At 39.3% G+C, this 17,653-nt stretch overlaps 1 protein-coding gene across 1 annotated transcript in view; it reads right to left on the bottom strand.

The window, feature by feature from the left end:
• Window positions 1-326: 326 nt before the first annotated feature.
• Window positions 327-17,653, bottom strand: part of LOC132650767 (zinc finger protein 625-like) — a 37,381-nt gene continuing 20,054 nt past the window's right edge. Inside the window, exons 3-6 of the mRNA XM_060376090.1 lie at window positions 3,350-3,478; window positions 1,538-1,850; window positions 607-1,339; window positions 327-349 (exon numbers count right to left, since the gene is read on the bottom strand). Of these exons, the coding sequence (XP_060232073.1) occupies window positions 327-349; window positions 607-1,339; window positions 1,538-1,850; window positions 3,350-3,478 (1,198 nt within the window). The remainder of the gene's footprint in view (window positions 350-606; window positions 1,340-1,537; window positions 1,851-3,349; window positions 3,479-17,653) is intronic.

Raw genomic sequence — 17,653 nt, 5'->3', positions numbered from 1 at the left:
ATATTTAGATGGCCAAAGGAGATGGGACAAAGTTGTGTCCCACTCTGTACATATCTGCCATGGCCTCAAACCCCATGAACCTTAAACACACACACCAGAAGTGGTTCTTTTTAAGTAACTATCCTTTCTGTTACATTATCTAGAACCTTTTATATATTTCCTATAGAACATAGTACTTCAAGATGAAATGACAAATGGATAATTAGCAGAAACATACAGAATCATGGAACATCAAATTATATATACATATTCATATCACCTCAAGCTATGTAGTGAGATGCAGTCAATTGCTAATTATACCACATTCATCAGCTTTCTCTTCAGTATCAATCATTCATGAAAGTGAAGCCTATAGAAATGAACAAAGATTTTATCATACTAAATACATACATAAGGTTTTCTCTCTAGTATGATTTTTTTTCTTGGCTTTGAAAAAAACATGTGACATGCAAAGGCTTTACTGGTAATATTCAAAGAGTATCACTCCAGTATGAAATCTTTCATGCTTTCGGAGATCACAGCAATATTCAAATGCTTTACCACATTGAGTACATTCCTAGGGTTTCTCTGAAGTATGAATTATTTTATGCCTCTGGAGACCACTACAACTTGCAAAGGCTGTATCATATTGATTACATTCATAGGGTTTCTCTCCAGTATGTGTTCCTTTGTGCACTTGGAGACTATTGTATCGTGAAAAGGCTTTCCCACACTGATTACATTTGTAGGGTTTCTCTCCAGTATGTGTTCTTTTATGCACCTGGAGATTACTGTTGTGTGAAAAGGCTTTACCACACTGATTACATCCATAGGGTTTCTCTCCAGTATGTGTTCTTTTATGCACATGGAGACTACCGGGGTGTGAAAAGGCTTTACCACACTGACTACATTTGTAGGGTTTCTCTCCAGTATGTGTACTTTTGTGCACATGGAGACTACCGGGGTGTGAAAAGGCTTTACCACACTGATTACATTTGTAGGGTTCCTCTCCAGTATGTGTTCTTTTATGCACATGGAGAGTACTGGGGTGTGAAAAGGCTTTCCCACACTGATTACATTTGTAAGGTTTCTCTCCAGTATGTGTTCTTTTATGCTTTTTGAGACTACTGTGTTGTGAAAAGGCTTTCCCACAGTGATTACATTTGTAGGGTTTCTCTCCAGTATGTGTTCTTTTATGCACATGGAGACCACTGGGTTGTGAAAAGGCTTTACCACACTGATTACATTTGTAGGGTTTCTCTCCAGTATGTGTTCGTTTGTGCTCCTGGAGAACACTAGTGATTGAAAAGGCTTTCCCGCACTGATTACATTTGTAGGGTTTCTCTCCAGTATGTGTTCTCTTATGCCTTTGGAGACTACTGGGGCATGAAAAGGCATTACTACTTTGGTTACATTCATAAAGTTTCTCTCTAGTATGTGTTCTTTTATGCATTTGGAGACTACCCTGTTGTGAAAAGGCTTGACAACAATGATTACAGTCACAGGACTGCTTTCCAGTATGAGTTCTTTCATGCTTTCGGAGATCACTACAACATACAAAGGCTTTATCACTTTGATTACATTGGTATAGTTTCTCTCCTGTTTGTGTTCTTTTATGCATTTGGAGATTTCCATGTTGGGAAAAAACTTTCTCACCCTCATTACATTCATAGGGTTTCTCTCCAGCATGTGTTTTTCTATGTAGGTGGAGTTTACTGTGTTGTAAAAAGCCTTTACCACATTGATAATATTCGCATGGCTTCTCTCCACTGTGATTCCTTTTAAGCCTTTGAAGATCTGTGTGATGTGTGAAGGCTTTACCACACTGGTTACTTTCATAGGGTTTCCCATAAATATGTGTTCTTTCATTCCTGCAAAGATAATTAGGATATGTATAAGCTTTACCATAATCATTACAATAATGATCTATTTGTCGGTGTAAATTAAGGTTGCGATTTGGAATAATTGTAAAATAAAGGTTCATATTTACATTTTATCCCTTCGTTTACATTCATAGTTTCCCCCTTGATTGGGGGTGTTTTGTACCCTACAAGATACCTTTGATCGTAAGAAACTTTATTACATGCCTCACTTATAGCATCATTTTTCCATAAGTGGTTCATCACATATTTAAAAAGACCTGGAAGAACTCAGCTTTATCACAGTGAATGCATTCATTTAGTTGTAGTCATACTGCTTTTGTAAAGTGAACCATCATAAACACAACAATTTCCAGAGGGCCTGTAATCATAGGGATTTTTTTGTAGTGTGATTTATTTGACTTTATTTTCAATGAGTTTAGAAAACTAATTAAGTAATTAATTATTAAAAATCCCCTGCTCTGACTAGACTTTATGAATGTGATACAAGTTTATGATTCATTGGTTATTAATAATGAATGTAGGAAACATGAACAAATATTAATTTATACTATGGTCCTTATAATGTGTTCTATTGTACACAAGTATAGTGAAGTTTAGAATGCAATAACTTATGATAATATACATCAGGAAAAAGCCTGCTCAGGAAAAGTGAGCTTTGGTGAATCCTTCCCTAAAGTACCTCCACACAGATGTAATGATGGAGACCTACAAGATCATCACTGCTACTGGGGAGACAATGAATACTCTTTAACATTTTATTAATAATTTATTTATGATTAATGATCAATAAATTAAATATAAACTTGCACCACATTAAGAAAGTCTGAATAAAAGAAGAACTACTACATATCTTCTATTTGTTCTGGGAAAGAGAGTTATGTTTCTATTTTCTGTATCTGTATGCTCACATGACTTGTATCAAACTTGATAAAAGTATACTTATTAAAAAAAGAACAATGGGTGATCCAAGATGGTAGCTACCAGCACACATCATATCTGAGAGGCTGAGGATCTGAAACTCTGAAATTGGTGAGTGGAGGGGCAGCTAAAGCCAGGACATCTACACTGCGGCTTCCTTGGGGAGAGGGGACAACACATGAGCTGAGACCATTTAGATCCATGTCATCCAAGGACTCCTCTGGAAACTGAGAGTGGGAACAATCGATCCCTCTGCACTTTCCCTTGTCAGGTATCCCTTCTCCTTAGCCGAGGCAGCCCACAGTGCCCCGCAGCTCCTAGCAGAGCACTCCCTGCATCCTGACTAAGACAGAAGGAGCAGGCCTCCTAAGTCCTCAGCGGCAGTTGCTGGCTATACCAGCCTTCCATGTCCCAGGTCTACAAGCAACTGTATTGGCCTTTCAGAGCCTCCCAGCAAGTGACTGTACCAGGTTCCCAGATCCTAAGTGGAGGGAAGCTGGCTGTACAGTCCACCCAGGACTGCAGACTGGTGTAGGGTCTCCACAAGGCTTCCCATCAGACATCTGTACCTGCCTCCCACTTCTGCAGCTGTGGCTGGACTCCCAGTGGACTGTTTTACCATCTTCCAAGTTTTGCAGCTGCAGCACCACTGAGCTGATAGATCTCCTACACCCACATTTGCCCGAGCAGGGACACATCTGAGAGTAGAAAACAGGGGGAAACCCTGTGTTCTCTCATTAGATCAAAGAGAGAATGGGTATGCCTTCAAATGAGTGCCTGCAGAGCCCCACATCCAGGGTCTCTCTACTCTAGCAGCCAGACATCCAATCCCTCCCACCCACACACCCACTGTGAACAACATTGGTATTCTTGGGACAGTGTTCTCAACATGGAAGAACAAAATCTATATAAAGAACTAAGGAAGTTAAACAGCAAAAAATCAAGTAATCCACTTAAAATGGAGTACAGAATTAAACAGAGAATTCTGAATAGAGGAATATTGAATGGCAGAGAAATACTTAAAAAAGTTAATCCTCCCTAGCCTTTAAGGAAATGCATATTAAAAAGACCCTAAAATTTCACCTTACACGTATCAGAGTGGCTAAGATCAAAAACTCAAGAGACAACACATGCTGGAGAGGTTGTGGAGAAAGGGGAACCCGCCTCTACTGCTGGTGGGAATGTAAACTTGTACAACCACTCTGGAGAGCAATCTGGCACTTTCTCAGACAACTAGGAATAGCGCTTCCTCAAAATCCAGATACACCACTCCTAGGCACATATTCAAAACAGGCTCAAGTACACAATAAGGACATTTGCTAAACAATGTTGGTACCAGCCTTATTTGTAATAGCCAGAAGCTGGAAACAGCCCAGATGCCCCTCAGTGGAGGAAGGGAAGCACAAATTGTGGTATACCTACACAATGGAATATTAATCAGCAATAAGAAACAGGAAAATCATGATATATTCAGGTAAATGGTAGGAAGAAAAGACATTAAGAGCAGAAAGGGAAAAAGGCCAAGTAACAAATAAAAGGAAACCTATCAGAATCACACCAAACTTCTCAACAGAAACTAAGAGAGCCAGTATGGCCTGGACAGATGTCACACATAATTTAAGGGATCACAAATACCAGCCTCCACTACTATACCCAATGAGGCTTTTGATCAACATAGATGGAGAAAAGAAAATATTCCATGACAAACTAAACTTAAACAATAGCTACACAGCAACCCAGCCTTGCAGGAGATGCTAGAAGGAAAACACCAATCCAATGAAAAGAACTACACACAAGAAAACATATGATATAGATAACTGCACAACAAAAAAATTAAAAGAAAACATGCAAAACAGCACAGTAACACCCCCAACTCCACAAGAAGAGAAACTAACATTCATTGGTCACTATTGTTTATCAACATCAATGGAATCAGCTCTCCAAAAAACAATTCAAAGAATCAAAGAAACCAAGATCTGGATATATGAGAAAATCAACAAAAGAGGTAAACCCTTAGCTAACTAACTAAAAGGCAGAGAGAAACTATACAAATTAGCAAAATCATAAATGAAAGGGAGGACATAACAAGAGACACTGAGGACATCCAAACAATCATTAGGTCTTACTACAAAAGTATATACACCACAAAATTTGAAAATCTAAATAAAATGGACACTTTTCTTGTAGATTCCATTTACCAAAATTAAGTCAAGATAAGGTAATAGATTGAATAGTCCTATATCCCCCAAGGAAATAGAAGCAGTCATCAAAAGTCTCCCTTCCAAAAAATGCCAAGGACCAGATGGTTTCAGCAAAGAATTCTACCAGACCTTCAAAGAAGAGTTCACTCCATTTCTCTTCAAACTATTCCACAAAATAGAAACAGAAAGAACATTACCAAACTCATTCTATGAAGCCACAGTCACCTTGATCCCTAAATCACTCAAAGATGCAACCAAAAAAAGGGAATTTCAGCCCTATCTCTCATGAACATTGATGCAAAAATAATCAAAAATTTCAAGCCAAATCCAAGAACACATAAAATATATCATACACCAAGACCTAATAGGCTTTATCCCAGGCATGGAGGGTGGTTCAATATATGGAAATGAATCAATGAAATTCACATATAAACGAACTGGATGAGAAAAAACACCTCATCATCTCCTTAGATGCTAAAAAGCATTTGACAAAAATCCAACACCCATTCAAATTTAAACTCTTGGAGAGATCAGGAATACAGGCACATACCTAAACACAGTGAAGACAATATACAGCAGGACTATAGCCAACATCAAAATAAAAGCAGAGAAACTCCAATCAATCCTACTGAAAACAGGAACAAGGCAAGGTTACCCACTCCATACCTGTTCAACACAGTACTTGAAGTTCTAGCCAGAGCAATACGAAAACTAAAGGAGAGAAGAGGATACAAATAAGAAGGGAAGAAGGTAAAGTATCACTAATCACAGATGATATGATAGTACACATGAGTGACCCCAAAAATTCAACCAGAGAACTCCTTCAGCAAAGTGGCTGGATACAAAATTTAGTTAAAATAATCAGAAGCCCTCCTGTGAACCAAAGACAAGGGACTGAGAAAGAAATTAGGGAAACAACACCCTTTACTAATGACATGAAGTACCTTGGTGTGACTTTAACCACGCAAGTGAAAGACCTCTTTGAAAAAAAAAAAAAAAAAACTACAAGTTCCTGAAGAAATAAATTGAAGAGGATATCAGAAGATGGAAAGATCTTCTGTTCTCATGGATGCATAGGATTAACATACTGAAAATGGACATCCTGCTAAAAGCAATCTACAGATTCAAAGCATTTCCCTTCAAAATAGCAACATCAATCTTTGCAGACCTGAAAAGAACAATTCTCAACTACATATGGAAAAAAACCCCTCAAAATTGCCCAAATGATCCTGTACAACAACAGTTCATCTGTATCTCCATCCTTGATCTCACGCTATACTACACAGCCATAGCAATAAAAACTACATGGTATTGGCATAAGAACAGAATACTGGATCAATGGAACCAAAGAGAAGACTCAGAAAAAAACCCACATACCTACGGTCACTTGATTTTTGACAAATAATCCAAAACCATACAATGTAAAAAAGACCAGCACCTTTAACAAATAGTGCTGGTCTAACTGGATATCTACCTGCAGGAAAATGCAAATAGATCCATACTACTCACTCTGCACAAAAAGAAAGTCCAAGTACATCAAAGATAACAACATAAAACCAGACACACTAAATCAGTTAGAAGAAAAAGTAGTGGCAGAAAAGCTGACACAATCAGAATATTTGGCAGAATATGATACATGTGTCTCTCACGAGACAGTAACAGAAATGTGCTTCTTAAGGGGTACTACATGGAGAGAAGAGGGAGTTTTACTGGGACAGTAATAGAAAGACCGGTTGGAAAGAGAGAACTGAGGTCAAGATCAAATGAGCCAGAGAATAAAAAAGAGCCTAAAGATTGGAAAAGATGAATGGAGTTAGCTGGAGACTATAAAAAGCAATACGGTGAGAGTAGAAAAGCCAGATTTTTTTTTCTTCAATTCTGAATTTTTTTTTATTTTTTTATTTTTTTATTTTTTTATCAGTTACATTTTATTAACTCTGTATCCCAGCCATGTCCCAATCCCTCATTCCCTCCCAGTCCCTCCCTCCCTCCCTCATCTCCACTGTGCCCCTTTCCAAGTCCACTGATAGGGGGGACCTCCTCCCCATTCATCTGATCCTGTTTTATCAGGTATCTTCAGGACTGGCTGCAAAGCCCTCCTCTGTGGCCTAACAGGACTGCTCCTCCCTTCGGGGGTGGGGAGACCAAAGAGCCAGTCATTGAGTTCCTGTTAGAAATAGTCCTTGTTCCCCTCACTTTGGGAAACCAATTGGTTACTGAGCTACCACAGGCTACATCTGAGTGGAGGTTCTAGGTTATATCCATACATGGTCCTTGGTTGAATGTCAGTCTCAGAAAAGACCCTGTGCCCAGATATATTTGGTCCTTGTGGAGCTCCTATCCTTTCCCCATCAGACTAACTCCCCTTCTTTCTTATGATTCCCTGTACTCTGCCAAAGGTTTGGTCATGAGTCTTTGCTTTGAAAACACTGCTAGTTAGAGTCTTTCAGATGCGCTCAGTAGACTCCTGTCATACGTTCAATGCACATCCCATCTGTCTTTCTAAACGAGGATTGATAATCTTACCCCATGTCTGCTCAATTGATTATCTTTTTTAGGTGTATAGATTTCATTATGTTTATCATATCTTATAGGTCTATATAAGTGAGTATATCCCATGTTTGTCTTTCTCCTTCTGGGATATTTCACTCAGAATGATCTTTTCTAGATCCCACCATTTGCCTGCAAATTTCATGATTTCTTCCTTTTTGATTGCTGAGTCGTATTCCATTGTATAAAAATACCACAATTTCTGTACCCATTCCACCGTTGATGGACATCTGGGTTGTTTCCAGGTTCTGGCTATTACAAATAGAGCTGCTATAAACATGGTTGATCAAGTGTCCTTTTTGTGTACTTGAACAAAATTTGGGTATATACCTAGCAGTGGTATAGCTGGGTCTGGAGGAAGCACTATTCCTATTTGTCTTAGAAAGCACCAGATAGCTTTCCAGAGTGGTTGTACCAGTTTACATTCCCACCAGCAGTGGAGGAGGGTTCCCCTTTCTCCACAACCTCTCCAGCAAGTGTTGTCACATGAGTTTTTCATCTTGGCCATTCTGATGGGTGTAAGGTGATATCTCAGGGTTGTTTTGATTTGCATTTCCCTGATGGCTAATGAGGATGAGCATTTCTTTAAGTGTTTTTCTGCCATTCGATATTCCTCTGTCGAGAATTCTGTTTAGCTCTGTTCCCCATTTTTTAAGTGGGTTATTTGGTTTGCCGTTTTTCAGCTTTTTTAGTTCTTTGTATATACTGGATATTAGTCCTCTGTCAGATAAAGGGTTAGTGAAGATTCTTTCCCAATCTGTAGGCAGTCGTTTTGTTTTGATGACGGTGTCCTTTGCTTTACAGAAGCTTTTCAGTTTCATGAGGTCCCATTTATTGATTGTTGCTCTTAGAGCCTGTGCTGTTGGTGTTCTGTTCAGGAAGTTGTCTCCTGTGCCAATGAGTTCTAGGCTGTTCCCCACTTTTTTTTCCAATCGATTTAGGGTATCTGGTTTTATGTTGAGGTCCTTGATCCACTTTGACTTTAGTTTTTTGCAGGGTGATAAATATGGATCTATTTTCATTTTTCTGCATGTAGACATCCAGTTGGTCCAGCACCATTTGTTGAAGATGCTGTCTTTTTTCCATTGAATGGATTTGGCTTCTTTGTCATATATCGAGTATTCATAGGTGTGTGGATTTATTTCTGGGTCTTCTATGTGGTTCCATTGATCCTCCTTTCTGTTTCTATGCCAATACCATGCAGTTTTTATTACTGTTGCCGTGTAGTACAGCTTGAGATCAGGTATGGAGATACCTCCAGATCATCTGTTGTTTTAAAGGATCGTTTTGGAGATTCTGGGTTTTTTGTTTCTCCATATGAAGCTGAGAATCTTTTTTTCAAGGTCTGTAAAGAATTGAGTTGGTATTTTGATGGGAATTGCATTGAATCTGTAGATTGCTTTTGGCAGTATGGCCATTTTCACAATGTTAATCCTACCAATCCATGAGCATGGGAGATCTTTCCATCTTCTGATATCTTCGATTTCTTTCTTCAGAGACTTGAAGTTTTTCTCAAACAGGTCTTTCACTTACTTGGTTAGAGTGACACCAAGGTACTTTATGTTATTAGTGGCTATTGTGAAGGGTGTTGTTTCCCTAATTTCTTTCTCAGCCTTTTTGTCTTTGGTATACAGGAGGGCTTCTGATTTTTTTTAGTTGATTTTGTATCCTGCCACTTTGCTGAAGGTGTTTATCAGCTGAAGGAGTTCTCTGGTTGAATTTTTGGGGTCGCTCATGTATACTATCATATCATCTGCAAATAGTGACACTTTGACCTCTTCCTTTCCGATTTCTATCCCCTTGATCTCCTTTAGTTTTCTTATTGCTCTGGCTAGGACTTCAAGTACTATGTTGAAGAGATATGGGGACAATGGACAGCTTTGTCTTGTCCCTGATTTCAGTGGGATTGATTTAAGTTTCCCTCCATTGAGTTTGATGTTAGCTATAGGCTTGCTGTATATTGCCTTTACTATCTTTAGGTATGTGCCTTGTATCCCTGATCTCTCCAAGACTTTAAACATGAATGGGTGTTGGACTTTGTCAAATGCTTTTTCGGCATCTAAGGAGATGATCATGTGGTTTTTTCCTTCAATTTGTTTATGTAGTGGATTACATTGATGGATTTCCGTATGTTGAACCACCCTTACATGCCTGGGATGAAGCCTACTTGGTCATGATGGATGATATCTTTGATATGTTCTTGGATTCGGTTTGTAAGAATTTTATTGAGTATTTTTATGTCAGTGTTCATAAGAGAGATAGGCCTGAAGTTCTCTTTTTTGTTGGGTCTTTGTGTGGTTTGGGTATCAAGGTGACTGTGGCTTCATAGAATGAGTTTGGTAGCGTTCCTTCTGTTTCTATTTTGTGGAATAGCTTGAGGAGAATTGGAGTTAGCACTTCTTTGAAGGTCTTGTAGAATTCTCTGCCAAAGCCATCTGGTCCAGGGCTTTTTTTGGAGGGGAGACTGTTAATGACTGCTTCGATTTCCTTGGGAGATATAGGGCTATTCAGTCTTTCTACCTGATCTTGACTTAGTTTTGGTAGATGGAATCTTTCAAGAAAATTATCCATTTCATTTAGATTTTCAAATTTTGTGGCATATAGGCTTTTGTAGTATGACCTAATAATTGTTTGGATTTCCTCAGTGTCTGTGGTTATGACCCCATTTTCATTTCTGATTTTGCTGATCTGGATAGTTTCTCTCTGCTTTTTAGTTAGTTTGGCTAAGGGTTTGTCTATCTTGTTGATTTTCTCAAAGAACCAGCTTTTTGTTTCATTGATTCTTTGGATAGTTTTCTTTGTTTCTAATTAATTGATTTCAGCCCTTAGTTTGATTATTTCCAGCCATCTGCTCCTCTTGGGTGTATCTGCTTCTTTTTTTTTTCTAGGTTTTTCAGTTGGGCCATTAAGTTGTTCGTATGTGATGTTACGAATTTCTTCTTGCAGGCACTTAGTGCTATAAATTTTCCTCTGAGCACTGCTTTCAATGTATCCCATAAATTTGGGTATGTTGTGCCTTCCTTTTCATTGAATTCTAGGAAGTCTTTAATATCTTTCTTTATTTCTTCCTTAACCCAGCTGTCTTTGAGTAGTAAGTTGTTCAGTTTCCATGTGCGTGTCGGCTTTTTGTTGTTTCTGTTGTTGTTGATGTCTAGCTTTAGTCCATGGTGGTCAGATAGGATACAAGGGATTATTTCAATCCTTTTGTATCTGTTGAGGCTTGCTTTGTGACCCACTATATGGTCTATTTTGGAAAAGGTTCCATGCGGTGCTGAAAAGAAGGTGTACTCTTTTGAGTTTGGGTGAAACGATCTGTAGACGTCTATTAGGTCCATTTGATTTAGGGACTCTGTAAGTGCTTTTATTTCCCTATTTTGTGTCTGTCTAGTTGATCTGTCCCTTGGTGAGAGTGGAGTGTTGAAGTCTCCCACTATTAAGGTATTAGGATCAATGTATGATTTAAGCTTTAATAATGTTTCATTGACGATTGTCGGTGCTCTTGTATTTGGGGCATAGATATTCAAGATTGTGATGTCCTCTTGGTGGATTTTTCCTTTGATGAGAATATAGTGGCCCTCCTTATCTTTTTTGATTAACTTGGGTTGAAAGTCTATTTTCTTAGATATTAGGATGGCTACTCCAGCTTGTTTTCTGGAACCATTTGCTTGAAAAACAGTTTTCCAGCCCTTTACTCTGAGGTAGTATTTATCTTTGTTGCATAGGTGTGTTTCTTGGATGCAACAGAATGTTGGATCCTGTTTCTTTAACCATTCTGTTAGCCTATGTCATTTTTATTGGTGAGTTGAGTCCATTGATCTTGATAGATAATAGTGACCAATGCATGTTAGTTCCTTTTGTAATGGAGTCGGTGATCTAACCCTGTTTCATTGCTTGTTTTCTTTTCATTTTTGTTGGGATATTATCTGTATCCCCTGTTTTCTTGGGTGAATTTGTTTTCATTGGATTGGAGTTTTCCTTCTAGTATCTTCTGTAGGGATGGTTTGCTGTAGATATTGTGTAAATTTAGTTTTGTCATGGAATATTTTGTTTTCTCCATCTATGTTGATTGAAAGCTTTGCAGGGTATAGTAGTCTGGGTTGACATTTGTGATCTCTTAGAGTCTCCATGATACTTGCCCAGGCCCTTCTGGCTTTCATAGTTTCTGATGAGAAGTCCAGTGTGATTCTGATAGGTCTACCTTCATATGTTACTTGGCCTTTTTCCCTTGCTGCTTTTAATATCTTTTCTTTGTTCTGTAGATTTAGTGTTTTGACTATGATGTGACATGATGTGTTTCTTTTCTGGTCTAGTCTATTTGGAGTTCTGTAGCCCTCTTGTATACTTATGGACATCTCTTTCTTTAAGTTGGGAAAAATTTCTTCTATGATTTTCTTGAAAATATTTTCTGGACCTTGGAGTCTGGAGTCTTCTTTTTCATGAATTTCTATTATTCTTAGATTTTGTCTTTTCATAGCATCCTTGATTTCTTGGATATTTTGTGATTGGAACTTTTCTGATTTTACTTTTTCTTTGAGAGAAGTATCCATTTCTGCAAGTGTGTCTTCAGCTCCAGAGATTCTCTCTTCCATCTCTTGTATTCTGTTGGTGATGCTTACTTTTGTGGTTCCTGATCTTTTCTCCAAGTTCTCCAGCTCAAGGGTTTTCTCATTTTGTGTTTTCTTTATTGATTCTAATTCTGTTTGCATGCCTTGCACCATTTCTTTCATGTGTTTGAATTTGGATTCCTGTCTCTCTATGATGGCCTCTATTTCTTTTTTCATTTCCTTCTTATATGCCACTAATTTTTCCTCTACTTGTGTATCTATTTGTTTGGCTATGTTTGCCTGTGTTTCTTTAAGGATATTGTCTATTTCTTCTTTCTTTGCCTCCAATTGACTGGCCATCTCTTTGAAAGACTTGTTCATTTCCTCCTTATGAGCCTCAAATAATTGGGCAAGCATGGCTTTAAAATCATTTTCCTGTGCTTCTGCTGAATTGGTGTATCCATCGATTTTGGGGTTTGCTGGTGAAGTCATGATGTCCTGATTTATGTTGGAAGTGTTCTTTCGCCTACCTCTGGCCATTGGCTTATCTGAAACCTTCCCTGTTTGTTTTTGGATTCTGCAGATCAGACTGGTGCTGTCTCTCTCTGGTGTCTGGAGAGTTCTTCAGGAAGCTGAGCACTCTCAGCGTGTGCTGAGGACTAGCTGTACCTGTGGGAGGAAAGTACGCAGGCGCAAACGGGGCAAATGCAAGCGTGTGTGTGTGCGCGCGCGTGTGTGTCTGTGTGTGTAAGTGTGCGTGGATGAGTTTCTCGAGGGACAGAGTGATGGCTAATGTTGAACCCTTGAGTGTGTGGGAGGGGCTCTGTACTGTATATGTCGCAGGCGCTAATGATGATCGCAGCGCAATTTCTGGTATTAACTGTCTTAGCTCCTCAATCAGGCCCACAGGGCAGGAACTTCAATGTCCCTAGTGCCCCTCTGTTTCCCAAAGTGGGTATGTGGGTGGGAGGGGGGTTCGATGCCTGGCTTCTGATTTAGAAGGACCCAGGATCTGGGGAACTGCAGATTCTCAAGGGTGCACTCACTTACAGGCAGGTCTCTTGGCCGAGATCGTGGTATCCGGGGCTCTCTGCTCTCTGGTTTGGCCCTGCTTCTTTGATGTGTTCCGCCAGTTCTGTGCTGCTGTCACTGCCAGGTTCTGAGGTCTTGCTGCAGCTGGAGATTTCAGGGTGGTCACTTCAGCAGGGATGGGGTAATCAGGCTCTCTGTTCTCTGGTTTGGCCCTGGTTAGTCTTAAACTGGAGGGCTGTGGTGCCCCGCCAGTTCAGTACTGCTCCGCTGCCACGTCCTACTGTAACTGGAGACTGGCTTGCTAGTCCCAATGCTTTCTGGGAAGTCCTGGGATCTCGTCCTTGTGCTCTCCAAGCTTGGGAGGCCCAGCGCCTGGTGTGTTCAGGTTGTATGATGTTTCTGTCTGGTTTCGGTGAGTATATAGCGTATTCTCTGTCACTCCTGCGATGTTCTCTGGTGTTCAGAAAGCCTCGCTGTGGTTTTCCTGGGTTGGGGGTCCTTCCATTCTCCAACTCAGAAGATCAGGTATCCCACTGCTCAGAAACTGTGTGTGCTAGTCGCCATCTTGGCTCCGCCCCCCAGTGTTTAACATTCTTGTCACATGAACATGAATACCTGAACTGAACATGCGGAAGGGATAGAAAGAAAAGATGGGTGTAGAAAATATTCCTGTAATAGAAATTTTGTGGTCATGAAGAAAAGAGAAAGTCAAGGAAATGCTTTCCACTGAATATGGCAAAAACAATAAGCATAGGTTTCAGAGAGATAACCAGTTTAAAAATAAAAGGGAGAGCAACAGAGGAAGATAATCAGTGTTGAGTATGGCCCTAACAAGTACATGTGTTCAGTCACAGACAAGCTCACAATTACAATAGAGCTAAGAATATAGACTATAAGAATCATTTAAAATTTTCAGAGGGTCATCATACAATCAGGGAGGCAAGACACATACTAAACACAATAAAGGCAACATACAACAAGCCAATAGCCAACATCAAGCTAAATGGACAAAAACTTCAAGCATTCCTGCTAAAATTAGGGACAAGAGCAGGCTGCAAATTGCACCATAGCTCCTCAATACAGTGCTTGAATTTCTACCCAGAGTGATAAAACAAAGGAGATCAAAGGGATATAAGCAGGAAGAGAAGAACTGAAAGTATCATTATTTGCAGATGATAAGTGACCCCCAAGATTCTACCAGTGAGATCCTACAGCTGCTAAACAATTTCAGTGAAGTGTCTGGACACAAAATTAACTCAAAAAAATTCAGTAGACTTTCTGTACACAAGCAACAATAAGGCTGAGAAAGAAATTAGGTGAAAAAAAACATACTTCATAATAGCCACAAATACTATAAAATATCTTGGTGTAACTCCAACCAAGCAATTGAAAGACAAGTATGACAAGAACTTCAAGTCTTTGAAATAAGAAACTGAAGATTTTAGAAGATGGAAAGAACTCCCATCATCACAGATTGTTAGGATTAACATACTACAAATGGCCATCCTCCAAAAGCCATCCACAGATTAAATGCAATTCCCATTAAATTCTAACACAGTTCTTTACAGACCTGGAAAGTTCAAACATTAACTTCATATGGAAAAATAAAAGACCCAAGATAACAATTCTGTACAATAAAAACTTCTGGCAGTATCAACATTCCTTAATTCAAGCTATATTACTTAGCAATAAAAATAAAACATGCATGGTATTGGCACAGAAGCAGACTGGTTGATCAATAGAACCAAATTGAAGGTCTAACTAGATGTCTGCATGTAGAAAATGCAAATAGACCTGTATGTATCATCCTGCACATACCCAAGTCCAAGTGGATCAAAGATCTTGAAGTAAAACCAGAGACTCTAAATCTATTAGAAGATAAAATGGAGGAAAAATCTGGAACTCATTAGCATAGCAGACAATAGAATGACAATATAACAGGCTCTGAGATAAAAAATTAATAAGTAGGATCTCATGAAACTGTAACGCTTCTGTAAATCAAAGAACACTGTTTTTAGAACAAAATGGCAGCTTACAGATTGGGAAAAGATCTTCGCCAACCCTACATCACAGAGAGGGCTGATATCCAAAGTACACAAAGAACTCAAGAAATCAAACATCAGCAAATCAAATGATCCAATTAAAACAAGAGGTACAAAGGTAAACTGAGAATTCACAGCAGGAAGCACAAATGGCTGAGAAGCACTTAAGAAATGCTCAATGTCTTTAGTCATCAGAGAATTGCAAATCAAAATTACTTTAAGATTCCATTTAAAAAAAAAGATTCCATTTTATTCCAGTCAGAATGGCTAAAGATAAAAAACTTATGTGATAACACATGTTGGCAAGGATGTGGAGAAAGGGGAACACTCCTGCGTTGCTGATGGGAGTGGAAACTTACACAATCTCTCTGGAAATCAAGCGGGCAATTTCTCAGAAAACTGGAAATAGTTCTACCTCAAGACCCTGATATACCACTCCTAGGCATTTACCCAAAATATACTCTACCATACAACAAGGACATTTGCTCAGCTATGTTCATACAGGCTATATTTTTAATAATCAGAAACTGGAAACAACTTAGATGTCCCTCAACCAAAGAGTGGGTAAAGAAATTGTGCTACATTTACACAATGGAACTGTACTCAGCTGTTTAAAACAAGAAAATCATCAAATTTGCAGGCAAATGGCGGAAACTAGAAAAGGTCATCCTTAGTGAGGTGATCCAGAAGCAGAAAGACACATGTGGTATATATTCACTTACAAGAGGATATTAGACCTATAGTACAGGATAAACCTACCATAATACACATACACGAAGAAGCTAATAAGGAGCGCCCAAGGGAGAGTGCTGGAATGCCACTCAGAAGGGGATATATATATTAGACACCAGAAGTGGATGAAGAGGGGGCACTGGATAAGAGATGTAATTGGGAGAGAAACAAGACTTGGGACCAGCTGTAGGGACAATGTCAGTGGGAGGTTCTAAGGCTGGGAACAAGAAGGGAAACGAAGGTAATATATTTGTCAAGCTGGAGGTCAGTGGGAGGATATGGGTGTTCCTATAACTGAGACCCCTAACAGGGAGAGACATGAAGCCTGAAGTGACCACCTCCTGGCCAGGCAGGACTAGTGTAGTGAGGGGAAATCAACCCATCAACAAAACCTTTGATCCAAAACCTACCTTGCCTACAAGAAGTGCAGGAATAAAGAAGGAATAAAGATTGAGGAAAAACTCCAAATAATAATTGACCCAACCTGAGACCCATCACAACAGTAGAGAGCCTTACAGAACAGGTTTCTGGGAGACTCCACCCTTTAGTTGGTTGGTGATGCTGGGACATAGAGCCAAGCATGGGGAGAAGTTCCAGCCATTTTGTGGAAGTGTTGGAAGGTCCTGGAAGGGACAGGAACTCCAAAATAAGACTAACAGAGACAACTAACTGAGAAACATGGGGTTTTACAGTGACTGAGACATCAACTAAGGAACATGCATGGTCTGGGCCTTGGCCCTCTGCACACAGTTGGCCAATGAGTAGTTTGTTCTTCATATTGGTCGCCTGGCAAATGTAGTTGGAGGTGGGGAGGCTGTTTCAAACATGAACTCTATTGTCTGCTTTTGAAGCACTTTCCCCTGGCAGGCTGGCTTGCCTGGCCTCAGTGGATGAAATATGGTCAGTTATGATGTGACTTGATGTGTTGGAGAGGGTTGATATGGTGGAAGGGGAGATCATTTTTTTTTCTGGGGGAAAGAGAGTAGAAGAGAGGAAAAGGAGGAGAGGGGGAAGCTGAGAGATGAGGAAAGAGGGACCATTTTGGGGCATGTAAAGAAAATAAACCGAAATTTAAAAACAATTATTTAAAAATATCTAAAAGACATCACACAATTTATTTTAGTAACTCTTTACAAATATTTCTCTACAAATTAAATATTGAAAACTTCCAGACCTGATTGAAGTTGCTTGGCCATTTAATCAGAACTTCGTTGATGAAAAGGCCTTGATCTTGTGGACTCTTGAAGACAAACTCTCCCACTTTAACTAGTAATGAAATATGCTGAGTATGTTCCACAAAATTTTGTATGTCATATGTTTCCACAATTTTCTTGTTCTCATCGAAGCTTATTTCATCTCCAGCAGCATTTGTCACTTTAATTTTCCTCAGAAATGGATGCAGCTGAAGAGAGACATCATTTGATATGAGTGGCCCATACAAATACAGTTTGATGACCTTTAAGAGAAATCCATTCTCTCTCTCTCTCTCTCTCTCTCTCTCTCTCTCTCTCTCTCTCTCTCTCTCTCTAACATGGCTTTGTTTTTTAAGAGGCTTAGTTTGTTTAGGTGTCCCCCCAAGCTTGTTTTAGTGAGATGAACAGTTCTCCCCATGAAAGTAATATAAGATCTACTGAACACAAGGAGAAATGTATCTAAGGTATAGAAAATGTGGAGCATGTTCTTAGAGAGAACAAGGCCCTGTAACTTTCCCCAGCACCAGCAAAATATTTCTAATTAGAAAATATAAATTTTTTTGGAGAAAATCAATGGAT

The sequence above is a fragment of the Meriones unguiculatus genome (assembly GCF_030254825.1).
Source record: "Meriones unguiculatus strain TT.TT164.6M chromosome 13 unlocalized genomic scaffold, Bangor_MerUng_6.1 Chr13_unordered_Scaffold_33, whole genome shotgun sequence".
Classification (NCBI taxonomy): domain Eukaryota; kingdom Metazoa; phylum Chordata; class Mammalia; order Rodentia; family Muridae; genus Meriones; species Meriones unguiculatus.
The sequence above is the reverse complement of the archived record's forward strand: the minus strand, read 5'-3'. Positions and strand labels throughout refer to the sequence as shown.